Source organism: Bombina bombina, chromosome 9, assembly GCF_027579735.1.
Source record: "Bombina bombina isolate aBomBom1 chromosome 9, aBomBom1.pri, whole genome shotgun sequence".
NCBI classification, from domain to species: domain Eukaryota; kingdom Metazoa; phylum Chordata; class Amphibia; order Anura; family Bombinatoridae; genus Bombina; species Bombina bombina.
In genome coordinates this window covers 51,689,959-51,711,324 of record NC_069507.1, presented here as the reverse complement: position 1 = coordinate 51,711,324, position 21,366 = coordinate 51,689,959, and the positions used below count along the sequence as shown (strand labels likewise).

The 21,366-nt window shown below is 36.1% G+C and overlaps 1 protein-coding gene across 1 annotated transcript in view; it reads right to left on the bottom strand.

The window, feature by feature from the left end:
• The window catches only part of RASGEF1A (RasGEF domain family member 1A), a 57,343-nt gene that overhangs the window by 24,402 nt on the left and 11,575 nt on the right, over positions 1-21,366 (bottom strand). The window contains exons 2-3 of the mRNA XM_053692090.1: positions 8,599-8,778; positions 1,981-2,109 (exon numbers count right to left, since the gene is read on the bottom strand). Of these exons, the coding sequence (XP_053548065.1) occupies positions 1,981-2,109; positions 8,599-8,778 (309 nt within the window). The remainder of the gene's footprint in view (positions 1-1,980; positions 2,110-8,598; positions 8,779-21,366) is intronic.

Sequence of the window (21,366 nt, the reverse complement as noted above, 5' to 3'; positions counted from 1 at the left end):
ATGCTCAGTAGGAGTGTATATATAAAAAGATTGTGCACATTTTGATAATGGAAGTGAATTGGAAAGATGTTTACAATTGTGTGCTCCATCTAAGTAATGATAGTTTCATTTTAAGTTTAGTGTTCCTTTAAGAAGACCAGAGAAACTGCAGAACACTGGAGCATGCTGCAAATATCTGCTTAGCTTAGATTCTGCATCTCTGATGTCTCATACAAACCATCAGCAATGCCAAATATCACTCAATATACGCGATTCCTCTGTCCCAGGCACTCGGCCAAGAGTAGGGCCTCTCTCCCTTGTGCAAAAAGAGGGCACTGTTTGTTTATGCAGAGACAGAAGTGAACAGAAAATGTCCAAAACCCCAGCCAGTCCCCGAGAGAAAAGCAGTGAAAAGTCTCAGCTTGAGGGCAGCTCAGGGTTAAACAGCAAGCACGTTTGTTTTGTTTAATGCTGTTTTTAGTGAAATTTCATCTAAGTATAACAATTCTCTGCTTCATTTTGCAGAACAGCAAACTGCTCTATTAGATTCCTATAATCTTTATACGCAATATGAGGAAGGATCCAACATGTTTTTATATTTAGGGATTACCCACCCCAAAAATCTTACATCTATATGGACAGCAGCAGAAGCGCAAATGTGTCACGCAACTGCATATCCAACATACATTGTTCAATTCTGTTTAGTGAAAGTGGTCTTAAAGGGATATGAAACCAACATTTTTCTTTCATGATTCAGACAGAGCATGTGATTCTGAACAGCTTTCTAATTTACGTCTCTTATCGATTTTGTCTTTGTTCTATTGGTATCTTTTGTTGAAAAGCAGGGACGTATGCTTAGTTGAAGAGATATGGAGCACTACATGTCAGGAAATAGTGCTGCCATCTAGTGCTCTTGCAAATGGATAACATTCTTGCTACCATATAGTGCTCCAGACACGTGCATGCTCCTGAGCTTACGTCCCTCTTTTCAACAAAGATACCAAGAGAACAAAGTAAATCTGAGGATAGACGTAAATTAGAAAGTTGTTTAAAACTGCATAATCTATCTCTATCACAGAAGCAAAATTTTGGGTTTCATGTCCCTTTAATTTCAAAAAATCAAAACCATGCATCGGAGTGCTCCCCAGAGACAGACCAAGCAAGGGATGTGAGAGGGACTTGTTTTGTGTGCTGAGCCTTGACAGGAGGGACAGGATTGCGGTGGGACTTGGGCAGAAACAGCTGTGTTGTGGGAGGGGCAGTCCTAGGTAGGCTAACAGGAGCTCAGGAGCATGCATGTGTCACTCTATAGAAAAAAAAGTGCTTAAAGGAACATTCCGGTCAAAATTTAAATGCACATAGTTGAATTACATCTTTGAATAGAAACAAATTTGCAATATAGTTGTATTAGCAAAAATGCTTCTAGTAAAAGTTATCACTGTTTTAGTGTTAACATTTTTCTCTGCATGTGCACGTGAAGTATAAATAGATATTCTCACAGCACTGGCAATTTAAATACTGCAGTTGTTTAGATCATTAGTGGGGCTTGTATCATGTCAGCACTTAACAAATTGAGTCATTACCAGATGTTAAAAGCACCTTAGGCTCTCTGAGCAAGTGCTGTGTTTAAAATGCTGGTGCACGGTGCATACTTAAATACACATTTGAAACAGCTATAGCTTTTATTAGAAGCATTTTTGCTAATGCATGTATATTACAAAAATGATTCTATTCAAGACTACAATGAATCCATGTAAAGTAAATTTTTGGCTGGAATGTCCCTTTAAGACTTATGTACTCTCCTGAGCGCCTACCTAGGTTTACTTTCCAACAAACAACATCAAGAGGACAAAGCACAGTTTAATTTTGACTGTACTGTCCCTTTAACTGGTTTACAGAACGGTCCAACAGCATAAATAAGAAAAGCCCATTTAATGCTTCATATACTGTATGGCTTAATGAGTCTGGGCAGGTCAGTTCTGATTTGTGCACTATATTTACCTTGTCTGCCTCTGTTCCCGTTTCCAGTTGTTGCTTCTGCTTGATGCATATCTGTCCCACTTTAGCAAGGATCTCATAGGGATGAATAAAGACACGAGAGCTCAATAAAAATGTGAAGATATATGTCCTCTGTGGGCAAGAAAGAACATTTATTTTTATTAGAAACATATTTACCACTGCTGATGCAGCTATTTAAAGGGACATTGTACACTTTGCATAAATGTTTTGTAGATGATCCATTTATATAGCCCACCTGGGAGTGTTTTTGTAACAATGTATAGTGTTGCTTATTTTTTAATTACATTGTGCTGATTTTCAAACTCCTAACCAAACCCCAAAGTTTTAGATGTATACTGATGTCTACAGATTCCTGCGGCTCCTGTTTGTATAATCTATCTTTTCATATGCAGGGAAGGGGGGAAGAGTCTGCTGTTCCTGTTTTCCCAGCCACTTTTACTGGGTGTCCCAGCCTAACTTCATCAAGAGTGCTAAACTGGGAGCTTCTTAGTATGTTTTTGGTGGGCATAGAGGAGCCCACCTTCCACTTTGTACCTTACTTGACAAATGTAACATTAGGGGCTAATAGTTTTTCCTTTGGATACTTTGTAACATGGAGAATGGTGACGTGTATAATATTGGGTCCTTATTTCCAGTTGCAATCTTGGCATTTGGAAGCTGCACTACCCCGAATAAGAGGAGAGCGTGATCGCAGTGGCAGTGCAAACCGCTTATCCCAGCATTCTTGGTTGAGCCTGTAAGCATCAGGAGTAGGGTTGCCACCTCGTCTATGATTTCCTGGACACTTATGAATTACACATGCTGCAGGGTGTGCAGGGGGAACGTGAATAGTGCTGTCCAGGATCACTATCCGTGTGCTGTCCAAGGGTGCAATTCTTTTTCCCCTCTGCACTCCCTGCAGCATGTGTAACTCATAAGTGTCCAGGAAAACATGACCGAGGTGGCAGCCCTAGGAAGGAGTGCTCCACAGTCTGAGATCCGGATTGAAGGTATGACTGGTGTAATTACACTGTTAAGAAGGGCTACTATGGCTGATTATTGAATCTTTTTCATACTATGTCTAATTGATCAAGAATTTTAGATCTATTTGAATCGTTTTCTTCAACTGTTCGTTTGCCTCTTAGATTGCATACTAGAAATCTTTCTGCCTTATGAATTTAACTAATATTCTTGTACAGCACCAGTGAAATAATCAGCTGATGGGTGAGAGCAGGTTAGTAACCATGGTTACTGATCAGCTGATTATTTCACCTGTGCACTTGTTCAGCTATAATGAAAACCTGGCCTGTCAGGGGTACTTGACCGCAGTTGAGAAACACTGCTTTAACTAACCTTCATATACACAAACCAATAGATACAATTTGCAGATTAAAATATAACTGAAAAAGGAGGAATATTTTCTAAATGTCAAAATCATGTTCCCAAAATGTGTTTCCAAATAAAGAAGAAAAAAAAAGATATACAGCATCTACCTGAATTACTGAAGATTTTACTATGACAGCAGCACATTTGCATTTTGGTGAGACCGAGTCATTTTGCAATAAAACAGTATTTACATTGCACCTGTATCTTGCCCCTGGGGACTCGTTTTATTTAAATGTTTGAGATAAAAGGGCTGTTGGCACAGACTAATTCACTGTCTGCTTTTGCCTCTGCCTGAATTTGTCTTGGCTGCTCACTGCGAGCCTGTTTGCTTCCCACTTGTTTGTTTAAATAGGATTTTTCCCACAGCCGCATTATCAGCCCAGCTCTGCTCTCTCCCAAGTGAGTTCAGTTTCAGAGCGCAGTGTTGCTGGGCACAACCATAGAATGAGCGCTTAAAGGGACAAGGACATGGGATTTGAAATGCACAGACATTCATTTAAAGGGGCATCACAAGATGATCAACTTAAAAAAATATTTCATATATAAGATGCAACAAATAAAACAAATAATGTGTGACTTTAATGTACAAATAATAATATAGATACAGGAAGTTTGCGTGCTATTTAACTCAAAAGCATACTATAATAGATGGTGATATTGTAACATTTATATGAATCAAATATATTTGCCAGCATTTTATTATTATTATTATTATCAGGTATTTGTAGAGCGCCAACAGATTCCGCAGCGCTGTAAACATAGTCGGTGTACAGGATAGCTTTTGCAGGGATCAAGTGGGTAGAGGGCCCTGCCGAGAGTTTCACTGTTGTAGTCGGCTCTTATGAAGCGATCTGTAAACTGCTGGGCCCATAGGCTTACAATCTAAGGGGTTCAAGGGGAAAGCAATGGCGTAAGGAAAGGTTAGTGTTGGTTGTATGCATCCCTGAATAGTAGAGTTTTTAGGGAGTGCTTGAAGCTGTTAAAACTAGGGGAGAGTCTTATGGAGCGAGGCAGGGAATTCCACAAGATGGGGGCCAGTCTGGAGAAGTCCAGTAAACGTGAATGTGAGGAAGTAACAAGAGAGGAGGAGAGGAGGAGATCCTGAGCTGATCGAACGGGACGGGAGGGAGAGTATCTAGAGACAAGTTCTGAGATGTAGGGGGGAGCAGTGCAGTTGAGAGCTTTATATGTCAGGGTGAGGATTTTATGTTTAATCCTAGAGGCAAGAGGAAGCCAGTGAAGGGATTGGCAGAAAGGTGCAGCAGATGAAGAGCGATGAGTAAGGAAGATGAGCCTGGCAGAGGCATTCATAATGGATTGTAAAGGAGCTGTGCGGCAGCTAGGTAGACCAGAGAGGACGGAGTTGCAGTAGTCGAGGCGGGAAAGGATGAGAGAGTGGATTAAAATCTTGGTTGTATCTTGTGTAAGGAAATGTCTAATTTTAGCAATGTTTTTAAGGTGGAAGCGGCAGGCTTTAGCCAAGGACTGGATGTGAGGAGTGAAGGAAAGATCATTTCTAAAGTTGTAAATTTAACTTTAATATCAGACGTGTTTGTATATTGTAATGCATTTAAAATACTAATCTTAAGTCACTTTAATTTAGTACCCTATATAAGGAGACAATAATATGAATAATAAGGTAGCTAAGATTGTTTGTAAGCAAGCTGTTTTATATAATGCTGTTAAAAATACCTTATGGGTGAGATTACTAGTGGCACGATTTTTAGAGCTTTCGCTTGCGCTTAAACACCACTGGAAGTAAACCTGCTTGAGTATTACAAGTTAAAATTAAAATGTTTACGTGCGAGTGAAACCCGATGCGTGCCAACTTCAGGACTTGAGATATCGTGACTGCGCTAATATCTCCCCACAGACTTTAATGGAGCGAACTGTGGCTCTAGGGATATGAAGTTATGCCTATTTTACTTTCTAGTGTTCCTTACGTAGAAGAAAATTAGAAAGTTGCTTAAAATTGCCTGCTCTATTTGAATCATGAAAGAAAAAAAATGGGTTTCATGTCCCTTTAAAGCAAATTTTACATACACCTTTTCCTAATCCTGCAGACTACACTTGTACCCCAATCAATAATAAAATAGGCTGAAGGTACTAAAAGCCTGACAGAGGTACGTTTGTTGCTTTAAGGTAAAGCATGGGCAATGCCTCTCTCTGCACTAACAAGCACTTAGAAGCCGACCACCATTTACAATAATGGCTGATGCACTACAGCCTCTGATTGGCTGTTGTGCCCACAGTATACTTAACAAAAGAAGCACAGCAGACAGATTGTGGGACGCAGTAATATTGTTTTGTTTAAGATTTGCAGACATAAAAAACCTGTACTGAAGTTTACCTTCAACTTTCCTTTAAAGGGATATGAAACCCAACATTTTTTTTTTGTCATTCAGACAGAGAATACAATTTTTAACAATTTCCAATATACTTCTATTATCAATTTTGCTTCTTTCCCATTGTATAGATACCTAGGTAGGTGTCTCTGGAGCACTACAGGAAATAGATAACATTCATGCAAAACTGCTGCAATAGAGTGCTCCAGACATGGGCATGCTCCTGAGTTTACAGCCTGCTTTTTAGCAAAAGATACCAAGAGAATGAAGAAAATTTGATAATATAAGTAAATTAGAAAGTTGATTACAAATAAATTACATGCTCTAAGTCATGAAAGAAAAATAAATAAATTAAATCATTGTAAAAAATTTTTTTTATAAATAAATTAAAAATTTTGCTCCCTGTGAACAAACAACTGTTTGACCTGTAAAATAAACAGATTGGTTAACACAACTTGTTAATATATGTCCCATTTTCACTCATGAACAATAGCAGTACTAGCACATGTGTTGAGTCAGAGAAGAGAATAAGATAAAGAATTCTAGGCACATCACTCTTTTTTTGACAATTTCTATTTAAGTCTGGGGAGAAGGGAAAGCAATAATGGTGACTATTAGCCCCTTAGCTTGTGCACAAAAGAAAATGACACTTCATATGGGAAAAGCCTGAACTCTGTAAATCTTACAATGTGGTTTCATAGCAACGTAATCAATCACAAACAAAATGAGAAATTAGAAAAAAAATGGACATGCGATGTTCTAGTCTATAGTGTTGGAATTTTGTTTATGACTTCAAGCAGTCAAGCGTCTCTCTGACCTTTCACATCAGTGGAATATTTGGAGAAAGAGTTCAGAGACGGAACATTCTGTTCCTAGGACAGAAGCAAGCAGGGGATAAATAGGGACCTATTTAAAACAAAGCCGGACAAAGGGTTGGGGTATTGATAACTTAAAGATTGTCTCAGATGTGGTATGTCATAGAGCCTGACGCATTGTGTAATGTGTGGTCCCTACAATGCCATATGGACTCATTCAGCCCATGTGCAATAAATCCAGTATTGCTAATGAGAGTGATGAGGGTCTCACTATGATCTCAAACTTGCACAAAGCTGTCCTGAAGAACAGCCTCTAGCTGAGTTTCCATTGATAACAACTTAAAGGGACATGCAACTGCACAAAGAAAATGTGTTACACAATGACTTGTATATAACTGTGTGCTTAACCCCTATAAAAAAAGGTTAAAGATATTGTTAAAGTCCGCTTTGCATTACGGGGAGCTAGCTGAACACATCTGTTGAGCCAATGACAAGAGGCATATGTGTAGCCACCAATCACCAGCTAGCTCCCAGCAGTGCATTGCTGCTTCTTAGCCTACCTAGGTATATATTCTAACAAAGTATAACAAAGTATACAAAAATTTGATAATATAGGTAAATGTAAAAGTTTCTTAAATCTAGATCATGAAAGTTTCATTTTGGCTTTCATGTTTGTTTAGGAAATCCTTAAAGGGACATTGAACCCATTTTTTTTTCTATCATGATTCAGATAGAACATGCAATTTTAAGCAACTTTCTAATTTACTCCTATTATAAAATTATTTTCATTCTCTTGGTATCTATTTGAAATGCAAGAATGTAAGTTTAGATACCGGCCCATTTTTGGTGAACACACTGTGTTGTTCTTGCTGATTGGTGGGTAAATTCACCTACCAATGAACAAGTACTTCCATGGTTCTGAACCCAATAAATAGCCTAGATGCCTTCTTTTTCAAATAAAGAAAGCAAGGGAACGAAGAAAAATTGATAATAGGAGTAAATTAGAAAGTTGTTTAGAATTGCATGCTCTATCTGAATCACAAAAGAAAAATATTGGGTTCAGTGTCCCTTTAATGTTTACAAACTGCAATAATAATAGATCCCTGTTTTAAAATGGATTTTGTTTTTTGAGAATGTTATATACATTAACAGATTTTTAATGTATTTGCTTCATTTTAAATGGCCACACAAAAAAGAAGAGGGCTTCTGAAAATGTGTTACGTTTTTTGTTTTCTAAAATGAATGTTCATGTACTGTGAGAAGAAAAAAATCTGCAATTTGCATTGTTTTAGTGTTTTCTGTTCCATTTGAAGTAGTTGAGCCCTCAAATATATAAAGGGTTTGATTACAAGTTTACCCCAGAAGTTATTCCCCCCCCCCCCGAGGGCTTCACTGGTGTTGATTTTTTTAGAACACTGGATTGCCATTTAGACCAGAAGATAGTCAAAGGACTTTCAAGATAAAGCAACTCTTTGTTTATTCATAGATGAGTCAAAAATATGACATTTGGATGGTAGAACAATTATTAACCTTGACTTTTTACCAGTCAAATGTTAATATAAAATTAATTTCACATTCAATTATGTAATGTCTTACTTGATTACATTTGAAAATTGATTCCCATAGACTTATATTGATGTTTATAAGAATCAACATTAAAATGTGAAATTGTTACGTATGATTTTACATCTTTATTTAAAATGTACATTCAGTTTTGGAACGTTATATTTTATAATCATAAATTTAACTTGGTTTTGCAAAAATGAATGTTGGATGTTCTGCAAACATTTTACGGTCCTAGAATAAACAAATGATGCCAGCATTCATTAGTTTTCATCCACTCATATACACATTATATAGCAGTATTTGCATCCTGTAGGACATAATTTAAGGCAAATTACATTTTTACAGCATACATTGGATCTATATAAATATATTTTTACTCTAACCAATTCAATAAATGCTACAACTGTGACCTCAGTTGGCAATAATATTTTTTTTTTCTGCAGCAAAACCATAAGTTTTCAATCTACTTAAAAGCAAAAATGATGGCTAAATTCCAAAACTGTACTTACATCTGGATAATAATCCACAGTGGGCACAAGGCGCTCAATCAAAGCTTCCAAAGAGCCAGAAACCAGACTGCCATCTTGGTAAACAGGATCTCCGCACTGTTCCCCCATTTCTGGCTGCACCTGCCCGCTACAATTGGAGCTGAGCATGCTGGGAAATATAGGTGTCTGTGGCATACTTTCCTAAAAAAACAGAGACAAGAAGAGTTAGTTTTTTCTTTTTCTTTTCAAAGCCTAGATATGATTTGCTTTTTACACAGCTGATTTTTTTTTTATTAAATCAATAAACTGAATGACTACAGTATTTTATTAATATTTTATTTTAAATCAATAAACTGAATGACTACAGTATTTTATTAATATTTTATTTAATTCATATTTATATACTTTAGTGGCTTTTTATAAACATTTTATTTAATTTAACAAATATCAAATGTTTTATAAACACTCTGGACATTTCTGGATGTTTTATAATGAATGCTAAATCTACCAACTGTAACATTTGGTTTAACAATAAAAAACACATTCAACATAGCAAAATGTAACATTCAAATTTTGATTCTCAATTTTAGTCTATAAGAATCAGCATTTGAATGTCACATTATGTTTTATTGTTTTTCTTAGACTATACATTGAAATTTTAGACAAAATGTAAGAGATAAATATTTGCTCTAAAATCTGAACCACAAAGAGCAGACGCTCATTCATCCCTAATTTTGACATTTAAAAATCACTGTTTAAAGGGACACTAAAGGAAAAATAAAGCTTTCATGATTCAGGTAGAGCATGCCGTTTGAAGAGACTTTCCTATATACTTTCGTAATCAAATTGTGCACAGTGTTTTTATAGGCACACTTTCTAAAGCAACAGCTACTACTGAGCATGTGCAAGAGTTCACAGTATATACATATTTGAGTCTGTGATTGGCTAATGGCTGTCACATGATACAAGGGGCCAGCAAACTCAAGTAAATTTTTAAATTTGTCATAAAAATTCTACTGATCATTTAAAATTCAAAGTAAGCTCTATTGCATTGTCTTTTTTTATTCTACCGTAATGGTACTTTAATGATGCCTGGACAACTGTGCCATATTACAATGCAGTGAAGAGCCAGCTCTCTCGTTACCTTTTATATCATTATAATGTGGTTGCTCAGGTGTGCGGCAACCTTGTGTTTTGGAACATGACTAGAGGGAGGCAAAGAAAAACTTCAATTCTATGCTCATAAAATGTATTTAGTGTTAAATGTCCCTTTAAATAAAGATTTGTCAAACAAGAATGCTTCACATACATTTGTTTTAGAATTTATAATGTTATTCAAATTTTCCAATAGTTTTTGGCTAAAAGAGCAGCAGAATTAAATGAACATAAGAGAGGCAAAAGAAAATAGTGTAATGTTTTAGAGCATTTTATTATTACACCGTTGAGTGCATAGAACTATGTGTTCAACGCCTTCCATAGGGATTAAACACACAGTAAAAGTCAGATCCAGGTCAGCAATGCACTACTGGGAGCTAGCTGAACATATCTGCTGAAATAATGACAAGAGCCATATGTGTCTAATCATCAATAACTAGCTGGCTCCCACTGATTCAGTTTTGACTTTCACGTCCCTTTAATGATGCTGTGTTGTATAATGGCAACAATAGAACTTGATTCTTTTTTTTTTATTAGGTATTTCTTTATATTTTTATTTTGATATGTCCTTGAAATTGCAGAAAACACAAGTAGCCTATAAATAAATAAACTTTTCAATAGTAAAACATGTTTGTTTTTTAAACAGTTTCTATACTGAACCAACCTACTTTTTTCTTCACAGATTTGTAGAAGTTTAGTAGAATTATATTTATTGCTCCAGCTCGCGTATTAACTCTGCTACAGGTAAGCTTTTTTGCGTGTGTATCGGGTAACACGCTTATTACAAGTTGAAAATAAGTTTTTGACACAAGTGCTAACTCGACGCGCGCAAAAAGCCGAACTTGGAATATCACAACCACTTTAACGTATTCCCCCATAAACTTAAATGGAGCGTGAAAAGTTTGTGTGGGGGAAACCTAACACCCTACTTGAACGCAATCTCAATTGCGTTTAACCAAAGTGCGCTAATCCGACATGAAAAATTAATATTTCACATTCCAATGTTCTTCACATAGCAGAATATGTTCTATTTAATTTATAAATACACACACACACACACATATATATATATATATATATATATATATATATATATATATATATATATATATATATATATATATATATATATATATAAAACGGTTTGTAGGCAATATATAAATATATATATATTAACTATATGTGTGTGAGTGTGTATATATATATATATATAATTATATATAGTTATATAAACATACAGATATATAAGTGGCTAAGTTTATTTGATGTTCAAGCAAATGTATTTTTTAAAACATTGGATAGCATAATTGAGCCAGGAGACTGTATCCTAGCTAAAGACTTATCATATGCATAGATGCATAGCCCTTAACTGTCCTGTATTTTGCTGGACAGTCCATACCTGAGAGCTTTGTTTTCCTGCCCCTACCACTCCCCCTTCCCTATAAATGTCCCCAATTTTAGAATGTCAAAATCTGTGGAAAAATATAATTATAGAGTACTCTATAGATATTTTTGTCCACCCAAACCGAAACTAGATAGATAGTGATAACTAGATAGATAGTGGTAGATAGATAGATAGATAGATAGATAGTGGTAGATAGATAGATAGATAGATAGATAGATAGATAGATAGATAGATAGATAGATAGATAGATAGGTAGTGATAACTAGATAGATAGTGATAGATAGTGATAACTAGATAGATAGTGTTAGATAGATAGAGAGAAATAAATAGATAGAGAGAAATAGATAGATAATAGATAGATAGATATTAATAACTAGATAGATAGTGGTAGATAGATAGGGATAACTAGATATGGATAACTAGATATATAGTGGTAGATAGATAGGTAGATAGATAGAAAATATATAGAGATAGATATATGGAGATAGAATATAGATAGATGATAGATAGGTAGGTAGATAGTGATAGATAGAGATAGATAATAGATCGATAGTGATAGATAGATAGATAGCTAGATAGGGATAACTAGATAGGGATATCTAGATAGATAGTGGTAGATAGATAGATAGTGATAACTAGATAAATAGTGATACATAGATATATAGATAGATAGATTGACATATAGACAGATAGTGATAACTAGATAGGGATAACTCGATAGAAAGTGGTAGATGGATAGGTAGTGATAACTAGATAGATAGTGATAGATAGATAGTGATAGATAATAGATAGAGATAAAAAGATAATAAATAGATAGATAATAGATAAATGATAGAGATAAATAGATAATAGATAGATAGTGGTAGATAGATAGATGATAAATAGATATATAGATAGATAGGTATATAGATGATAGATAGATAGATAGATAGATAGATAGATAGATAGATAGGTAGAGAGTGGTAGAAAGAAAGATAGATAGATAGATAGATAGATAGATAGATAGATAGATAGATAGATAGATAGGTAGGTAGAGAGTGGTAGAAAGATAGATAGATATATAGTGGTAGATAGATAGATAGATAGATTAGATCCATTTATTAATTTATCATTTTATTTCAGAATATAAGCAGCAAAACATCCACTCTATTAAAAAATGTGTTTCTTCACGTGAGAGCATCATCTGTTGTTACAATAAATAGAATCTTAAGGTTGAGCATTGTGTTTTGTTATCATGCACCATAGCTCGTTGCTATTTACAGCTCAGGAATGTGGCAGACAGAGCATATTCCCCTTCTGTCTATGCATTTTACCTTTAGCGGCAGCTAAACCTACTCATTATACTGTGATAAAAAGGATCACTTACTGCAGACAGGCAAGTGACTTTGACACAAATAAGAATCCTTTATTCTAGGGTAAAGGGTAACACCACAGATAATGTTATTGAACCTAGTAATTGTGGAAAAACAGACAACTGATTTACTTGTGCTGAACACATCTGAAAAATATTTTGATTAAAGAAGAAAAACAGTAAATGCTGCTAATCCAACATAAAGGTCATTGTCACTTAAAGGAACAATGTATCTAAAAAATGATATTGTTGCATCAAGCAAAGGAAGTTTTAAAATAAATTTCAACCTATATTTCTTTTTTTTTTAATAGTGAATGTTCATTTAGTATAGATAGTAAGCCCCTTCAATTACAGTGTTTTTTTTCCTGCTGTCTTGCATTCACATACTAGGTGAGTGTAACTTTTAATGGAATTAATTAACACCTTGTTTACACCACTTGCTTATTTGGAGGAGCCAATCAAGACTTGTTACTAGTATTGATACATATAGCCACTGTCATTCTGTTAGCAAAAGCTCCATAGTTTTGCTGAGGCTTATTACGGACATATACATGTTAGAGTTAGGCTTGTGAAGCCTGCCAAGTGCACTTCCATTATTCAGAATTGGGAAACTCTTAATTGCAAAGATATATTACAGGAAAGGGTGGTGACAAAATAAATCCTCCTTATAGTATCAAGTTAAAGGTATATGAAACTCAAATTTTTTTCCCAGGGTGCTAAACCAAAAATGGGCTGGCTCCTAACTTTGCATTCCTGCTTTTTCAAATATAGATACCAAGAGAACAAAGAAAAATGATTATAGGAGTCAATTAGAAAGTTACTTAACATCACATGCTCTATCTAAAGCATGAAAAAAAAATATTTGGGTTTAATACCCCCTTTAAACAAACGCCAACATTTCTTAATGAAAAATATGTTTTTAATTGCTTCTCTTTCTTATGAATGTTTTTGTTAAATGTAATGTCCTTTCAAAGGTTGAAAACTAGTTTTATCACTATTTACAGAGCATTGAAATTCAATTTTTGTATCCAAATCTTTCATTTCTGCAGCTTTTTGAGTGGCCTTGGTCACAGTTAGACATCATTATATTATGAAGAGACTGTTATATTGCAAGGGTTAACAAATGTATTTCTAATTTAGGAGTATGAGACACAATTTGTTAGGATGTTTGTATATAGATATATGTAGAATAATAAAAATGCTGGGAGCCACAATTACAATTCTAAGCGTTGTAGCTCCATGACTAATGGGATTTCTCAAGTCTTGTTGTAAATAGTCAGGTTTATCCCTGTAATTAACCCAATAAACGCAATCATAACTGCTTTAAAGACAAGCTTTATGCAGTGTGCACCTTTCTGGAAATGTTCAGATGCCTCTGAAACAGCTCATATAGAAATTGTTTTAACCAGTCCGGGTTGTAACCTTCTATCTGTTCTCCAAGGTTCAATAATACATAAACCACAGCTCCAATAAATATACCTTTATTTTTATTATTCTACGCTTACCTATACATATCATTTCTAGGTATTTTTTGTTGAAGAAAGCTCAGGAGCGTGCATGTGCCATTGAGCACTATTTGGAAGCAGTTTTGAATGAATGCTATATTTTTTCAAGAGCACTAGATGGCAGTACTATTTCCTGCTAGATAGTGCTCCAGACAGCTACCTAGGTATCTCTTCAAATTTGATAATATAAATAAAATGAAAACTTTTATCAATGTGCAGCGGACATGACAGTTCAAAGCCTTTAAATTTTTTATATTTGATTTTTTAACACGGTACAGTGTAATATGGCTGACTATTCTCCCCCAATTAAGGATGTTGCCCTATCGACTGGTTTACAGGTCATCCATGGTCGTATGTTGAAATGAGTATTTATCTATTTAATCTAAAGGTTTGATGTTGTGAGTCACTCATTGTAATCAATTCTACTGCTTAAATTATTTCACTGGTCTATATTTAGCCAAGATATAAATAGTTTCTTATAAAATATAACCTGAAATGTCAGAATGACAAAAATACAGAATTCTATTTAGATAATATTTAAACAAATAGAACATGATCCATTTATTATTTCAGGGAAAAAAATCACTTAAAAGTTACAATTGTCTCATATTTTATTTTGTAAATGATAACATATCTATCTGAAGGCTCTTCTTCCTTAACCCAAAATGTTCTGTTTGGTTCCAAGTTTTTATATATTTGTGTTCACCCAAGACTTTCCAATGAGAAACCAGATTCTAAAAAGCAAGAATACATAAATATCAAATAATGATCTCTAAGAAATACTGACAGTTACCTTTAAACTGTTTCGACATTTAAAGGACCAGTCAACACATTAAATTTGCATAATCAACAAATGAAAGATAACAAGACAATGCAATAGCACTTAGTCTGAACTTCAAATTACTAGTAGTTTTTTTTATAACAAATTTCAAAGTTATGTATATTTCCACTCCCCTTGTACCATGTGATAGCAATTAGCCAATCACAAATACGTATAGTCTGTGAATTCTTACACATGCTCAGTAGGATCTGGTGACTCAAAAAGTATAAATATAAAAGAATGTGCACATTTTTTTTAAAGGAAGTAAATTTGAAAGTTGTTTAAAATTACATGCTGTATCTGAATAATGAAAATTTAATTTAACCTGAGAGTCCCTTTAAAGAGGAGTGATAGCATTAGCAAAACGTGCCTAATCCTAATAATGTTTCATATACACATACAATATATATTAGGTATTTAGAAACTATATTCCAAGTATTAAACATGACATTGTGTTAGCAAAACTTGCATTTTCAACCCGGGGATAAGCTTCTTTTAAGGGATTCTGAACCCAATTATTTTCTTCCATGATTAAGATAGAGCATCAATTTTAAGCACCTTTCTAATTTACTCCTATTATCAATTTTTCTTCGTTCTCTTGGTATGTTTATTTGAAAAAACAGGAATTTAAGCTTACAAGATGGACCATCTTTGGTTCATAATTTTTGTAGTGCTTGCTGATTGGTGGCTAAATGTACCTACTAATCAGCAAGCGCTACCCAGGGTGCTGAACCAAAAATGGGCTGGCTCCTAAGCTTACAAAGAAAAATTGATTAAAAAATTGAATAGAAGTAAATAAGAAAGCTGCTTAAAATTGCATGCTCTCTCTGAATCATGGAAGAAATAGTTTTTTGGATTCAGTATCCCTTTAATATGTTTATCTTACCAACTGTGCTGAGCCCAATTAGGGACAGATATAACTAAGTTTTTGCACTGCTCAATAAACTACTGTGTAGCATTTGTAAAGTCAGTATTCCATTAGTTTAATTTGTGATATGTATTCATTTCCATTTAACTCTTTAGCTCCCATAACATTTCAATATTTTCAGTATTCAGATAATGCATTATCTACGGCAGCATTTCAGTTTTGTTGCTGAGATTTAGAATATTCTTTCTGCCATTACATTTTAAATGTGTGTGAATTTTCAACTGGATATATATATATATATAAAAAAAACAAATCAACACTCTGTATACCAGTAAATGCCCAGCTGGATTCTAAACAGCATGTGTTGTCTCATGGGAACACTGGCAGGATTTTCCTTCTGGATTTGTTGTTTACAAGAAAATTGCAGCTTGATTTTACAAAATGTTCTAGAAGCGCAGACCAACCCAACAGGAGTCACCTACGAGCACCCTTCACGTCAACTTGTAAGTTTAATTGGAGGTTTACCGCTGGCTGTGACAACATCAATGCGGCTACACTGAGCTGCTGAATTTGGGTGTGTGCAACAATTAAGTAATTTTCTTAAAGCCCATGAAGTGAGCTTTAAAAACAGGCGTACTTTGTGTGCTGTTCCATGTTCAGCTATATTTATGGCGCAATCCAATACATTCTGCTTACTTCCTGTCGTTCCATACAGATTGTACAAACAATAGCTGTATTATTGAGTGGACTAAGAGTTCCATGCAATATAAAATACAATAAAATTATACATCTTAAAATACAAAAAGCACTCAACATAAAAGTATACATGGTCATTTATTTCTTGTCTTTAAGAACTCATGTCCAACAGATATAATTAAATTTGATGTTTGCACGACTGGACATCTTGTAATTACATTTTTTACTTGCAATAAAGTTGTTTTATAAAAGCCACAGATGGAATACATCAAAGTGATACTTAGCAACTTGTATTTTTAACACACATTTTTCAGGCATTTATTAATTTTAAATAACAATCTTTTGTTGAATAATATAGCATATAAAACTTCAAACCAAAGAGATCATACATCTTCTGTTGAAGAATATAAAATATAAAGGCATCATACTGAAGCTAGTAGCCAGATATTGACTTGAATCTTAAAGGGATAGTCTAGTCAAAATTACACGATTCAGATAGATAGAGCATGCAATTTTAATCAACTTTCTAATTTACTCCTATTATCAATTTGTCTTTGCTCTCTTGCTATCTTTATTTGAAAAAGCAGGAATCTAAGCTAATGAGCTGGCCCATTTTTGGTTCAGCATTTGGGTTACACTTGCTGATTGGTAAATAAATGTGCCCACCAATCAGCAAGCACTATCCAGGGTGCTGAATCAAAAATGGGCCATCTCCTTAGCTTAGATTCCTGCTTTTTCAAATAAAGATAGCAAGAGAACAAAGAAAAATTGATAATAGGAGTAAATTAGAAAGTTGATTAAAATTGCATCCTCTATCTGAATCATGGAAAAAAATGGGTTTAGTATCCCTTTAATAGACAAGATGCCATCACTCCAAAATATTTTAGTCTAGCCTCTAATTTTCATAGATCTTCTATACAGATTTCTAAATTAAAATAACGTATTGGTTTATATGACTTGTATGTAGCCCATGAAGTGAGCATCATATTACAGGTGTATATTGTGTACCGTCCCATACTTATCTACATTGTCTATATTTATAGAGTGATTCAGTAAATTCTATTCAATTCCTGATGTTCCATGCTGATTGTACATACATTGTATGTACAATAGCTGTATTATTAAGTGGACTAAGCGTTCCATGCAATACAAAACACACAAAAGAATTACACATAACAAAAGATAAAGAACACTCAACATAAGAAGTTCAATATTTTTTTTATCTTAGAAGTGCAGGTCCAACTATTATAATCCTATTTCATATATACTCTGTTGGGCAACTTTTTTTTTATTACACTAATTTGTGTTTTAAAAGTTGCTTATGCAGCGGTATGAAACTTGGGTTTTTAACACACATTGATAAGGTAGGTATTAATCAAAGCTGAATATTTTATAATACTGGTTGAAAGAATAGAAAATGATAAAAAAACAAACACATGCATAGAACACAGAAAGAATATCAAGAAAGCTAGACTAGACCTTGACAAATCCCACAAGCCAGAAAGCCAAGTCTCCTACAATTATAATATCGGCCACTGCATTTGGGCATTACTTTAGATACACTTTTTAAATAAATATTGTTTTTGGTTCCTACTGTATTCTGAGTAACTCCTAAGTTTCATATTTCACTTTTTTTTTTTAGAAACCAAAGATACAGAGGATGGAAGGGAAGAAGGGAGGGAAGGAAATAAGGGAGGGGAGAAGGGGAAGGACGGAAGGGAAGAAGAGAGGAAGGAAAGAAGGGAGGGGAGAAGGGGAAGGAAGGGATGGAGTGAGGGAGGGAAGAAGTTGAAGGGACGGAGGAAAGGGAAGGATGGAAGGAAGGGAGAAAGAAAGGAAGGAAGGGAGGAAGGAAAGAAGGAAGGAAGGAAGAAGGGAGGAAGGAAAGAAGGAAGGAAAGAAGGAAGGAAGAAGGGAGGAAGGAAAGAAGGAAGGAAAGAAGGAAGGAAGAAGGGAGGAAGGAAAGAAGGAAGGAAGAAGGGAGGAAGGAAAGAAGGAAGGAAGAAGGGAGGAAGGAAAGAAGGAAGGAAGAAGGGAGGAAGGAAATAAGGAAGGAAGAAGGGAGGAAGGAAAGAAGGAAGGAAAGAAGGAAGGAAAGAAGGAAGGAAGAAGGGAGGAAGGAAAGAAGGAAGAAGGGAGGAAGGAAAGAAGGAAGAAGGGAGGAAGGAAAGAAGGAAGGAAGAAGGGAGGAAGGAAAGAAGGAAGGAAGAAGGGAGGAAGGAAGGAAGAAGGGAGGAAGGAAAGAAGGAAGGAAGAAGGGAGGAAGGAAAGAAGGAAGGAAAGAAGGAAAGAAGAAGGGAGGAAGGAAAGAAGGAAGGAAGAAGGGAGGAAGGAAAGAAGGAAGGAAAGAAGGGAGGAAGGAAAGAAGGAAGGGAGGAAGGAAGGAAGGAAAGAAGGAAGGAAGAAGGGAGGAAGGAAAGAAGGAAAGAAGAAGGGAGGAAGGAAAGAAGGAAGGAAGAAGGGAGGAAGGAAGGAAAGAAGAAGGGAGGAAGGAAAGAAGGAAGGGAGGAAGGAAGGAAAGAAGGAAGGAAGTAACGGAGGGAGAAAGAGAGGGAGTGAGTGAGGGAGAGCGGGAGGAAGGGAGTTTAAAACAACAAGTCCCCAGTCATGCTCTAAAAGAGATACCAGGCCTTTTTGCATCAATCAATTTCAAGCGATCAAACCATTGTGTATCCCCCCCCCCCGAAACTCTTTAGCAATTAAAACATATTTACACTGTAAAAGTAGCATTTAACATGCTCAATAAATTCAACTATTACCAGGATATAAATATTTTCATGAAATAAATTCAATCTCTTAGCTTATAACCACTGGCTTTTTTTCTTCAGGGAATGACTCAGTTATCTTACAAAACACAGTTCTGATCCACAGGAGTTGTGCAGACACCCTGCTGATAAACTTAATTTAAGAGTAAATTGTATTAAATTTGTTTGAACAGGACTATTTTAATAGAATGAGACATAACTCATATCATGATGGATTTAAAATGAACTGCTCCATTTTAAAGGGACAAGATTTGATAGATAATTTATTATTATTATTCTCTTTATTTGTAAAGCGCCGACAGATTCCACAGCACTGTCCATGGGTACGAGGATAACAGTACAATGGAGAAACAATACGATAAAAGACAAAAAAATTACAGACAAATACAGGGGGCCCTATTCCCGTGGGAACTTACAATCTAGATGGGTAGAAGGATGGGAAACAGGAGGTGGGGACTGCAGAGGTGAGAATGATATTAGTGAGGAGATAGAGGGCAACTGTTAGTTAAGTGAAGTTAGTTTGTTAATAAGTCGGGTGATAAGCTTTCCTGAACAGAAAGGTCTTTAGGGAACGTTTAAAGGAGGAGAGTTTAGGGACAAGTCTGACAGCTCGAGGAAGTGCATTCCAGAGGGTTGGTGCCGCATGAGAGAAGTCCTGTGATCTAGCATGAGAGGAGGTGATGGTAGAGGATGCAAGAAGCAGGTCGTTGTTGGATCTTAGGGGAAGGGCAGGAGTATATTTGTTGATGAGTGAGGACAGGTAAGGTGGGGCAGCATTGGTGAGGGCTTTGTAGGTCAGGGTGAGAATTTTTAATTTAACTCTGTTGTGAATGGGGAGCCAGTGAAGGGACTCACAGAGAGGCACAGCAGAAACAGAGCATTGAGAGAGGTGGATTAGCCTGGCAGATGCATTTAGGATGGATTGGAGGGGAGAGAGGTGGGAGAGAGGGAGGCCGGTTAGTAAGTTGTTACAGTAGTCAAGTCGGGAAATTACCAGGGAGTGGATTAGATGTTTAGTAGTTTCAGTACTCAGAAATGGACGAATTTTGGTGATATTGCGTAGGTGGTTGCGGCAGGATGAAGAGAGCAGTTGGATGTGGGGAATGAAGGACAGATTTGAGTTAAGCGTGACTCCGAAGCAGCGGACTTGGGGTGATGAGGAGATAGTGGTTCCGCCAACAGTAATAGAAAAATTAGAAATTGGAGTAGAGTTAGAGGGGGGAATTAGAAGTAGTTAGGTCTTGGACATATTTATTTTTAGGTGGTGAGAGGCCATCCAGGAGGAAATGCCAGATAAGCAGTCGCTGAAGTGAGAGTTGACAGAAGGGGAGAGTGAGGGTGGAAAGGTAGATCTGGGTATCATCAGCATAGAGGTGATAGCTGAGGACATAGCTGTTAATAAGTTTACCCAGTGAAGAAGTGTAAATAGAGAAGAGTAGAGGACTCAGGACAGAGCCTTGAGGTACTCCAACAGACAGGGACAATAGAGAGGAGGAGTCACCAGCAAAAGAGACAGAGAAGGATCTGTTAGAGAGATAAGAGTGAATCCAGGAGATGGCAGTGTCACAGAGACCAACACAGCTGAGAGTCCGTAGGAGAAGGGGTTGATCAACAGTGTCAAAGGCAGCAGAGAGGTCAAGTAAGATGAGTATAGAGTAGAGGCCTTTGTTTTTAGCAGAAAGGAGATCATTAGTAACCTTGGTGAGGGCAGTCTCAGTTGAGTGTTGGGGATGAAATGAGTTGGAGGACAGGAAGTGGGTTAGGCGATTGAAAACTAGTTTTTCAAGGAATTTTGAAGCTAATGGGAGCAGTGATATGGGTCGGTAGTTTACAGGGGAGTTATGGTAAAGGGAGGGTTTTTTGAGGATGGGGGTGACCTTCGCATGTTTGAAGGAGGCAGGGAATGAGCCGGTAGAAAGGGATAGGTTAAAAATGTGAGTAAGAGCCGGAGTGAGGGTGGGAGACAGAGAAGGAATAAGATGTGAAGGAACAGGGTCAAGTGGGCAGGTAGTGAGGTGTGAGGAAGACAAAAGGGAAGCCACTTCACTCTCAGTGGTTGGGAGGAGGGTGCAGAGAGTGGCAGAGGGGGTGACTGGGAGCGAATTTGGGAGATTGCAGGTTTGTGTTGGGATGTTTCCTCAGATTGCAAGTATTTTATTGAAAAAATAGTCAGCAAGGTCTTGAGCACTGAATACAGATGAAGGGGGTGGTGCAGGTGGGTGGA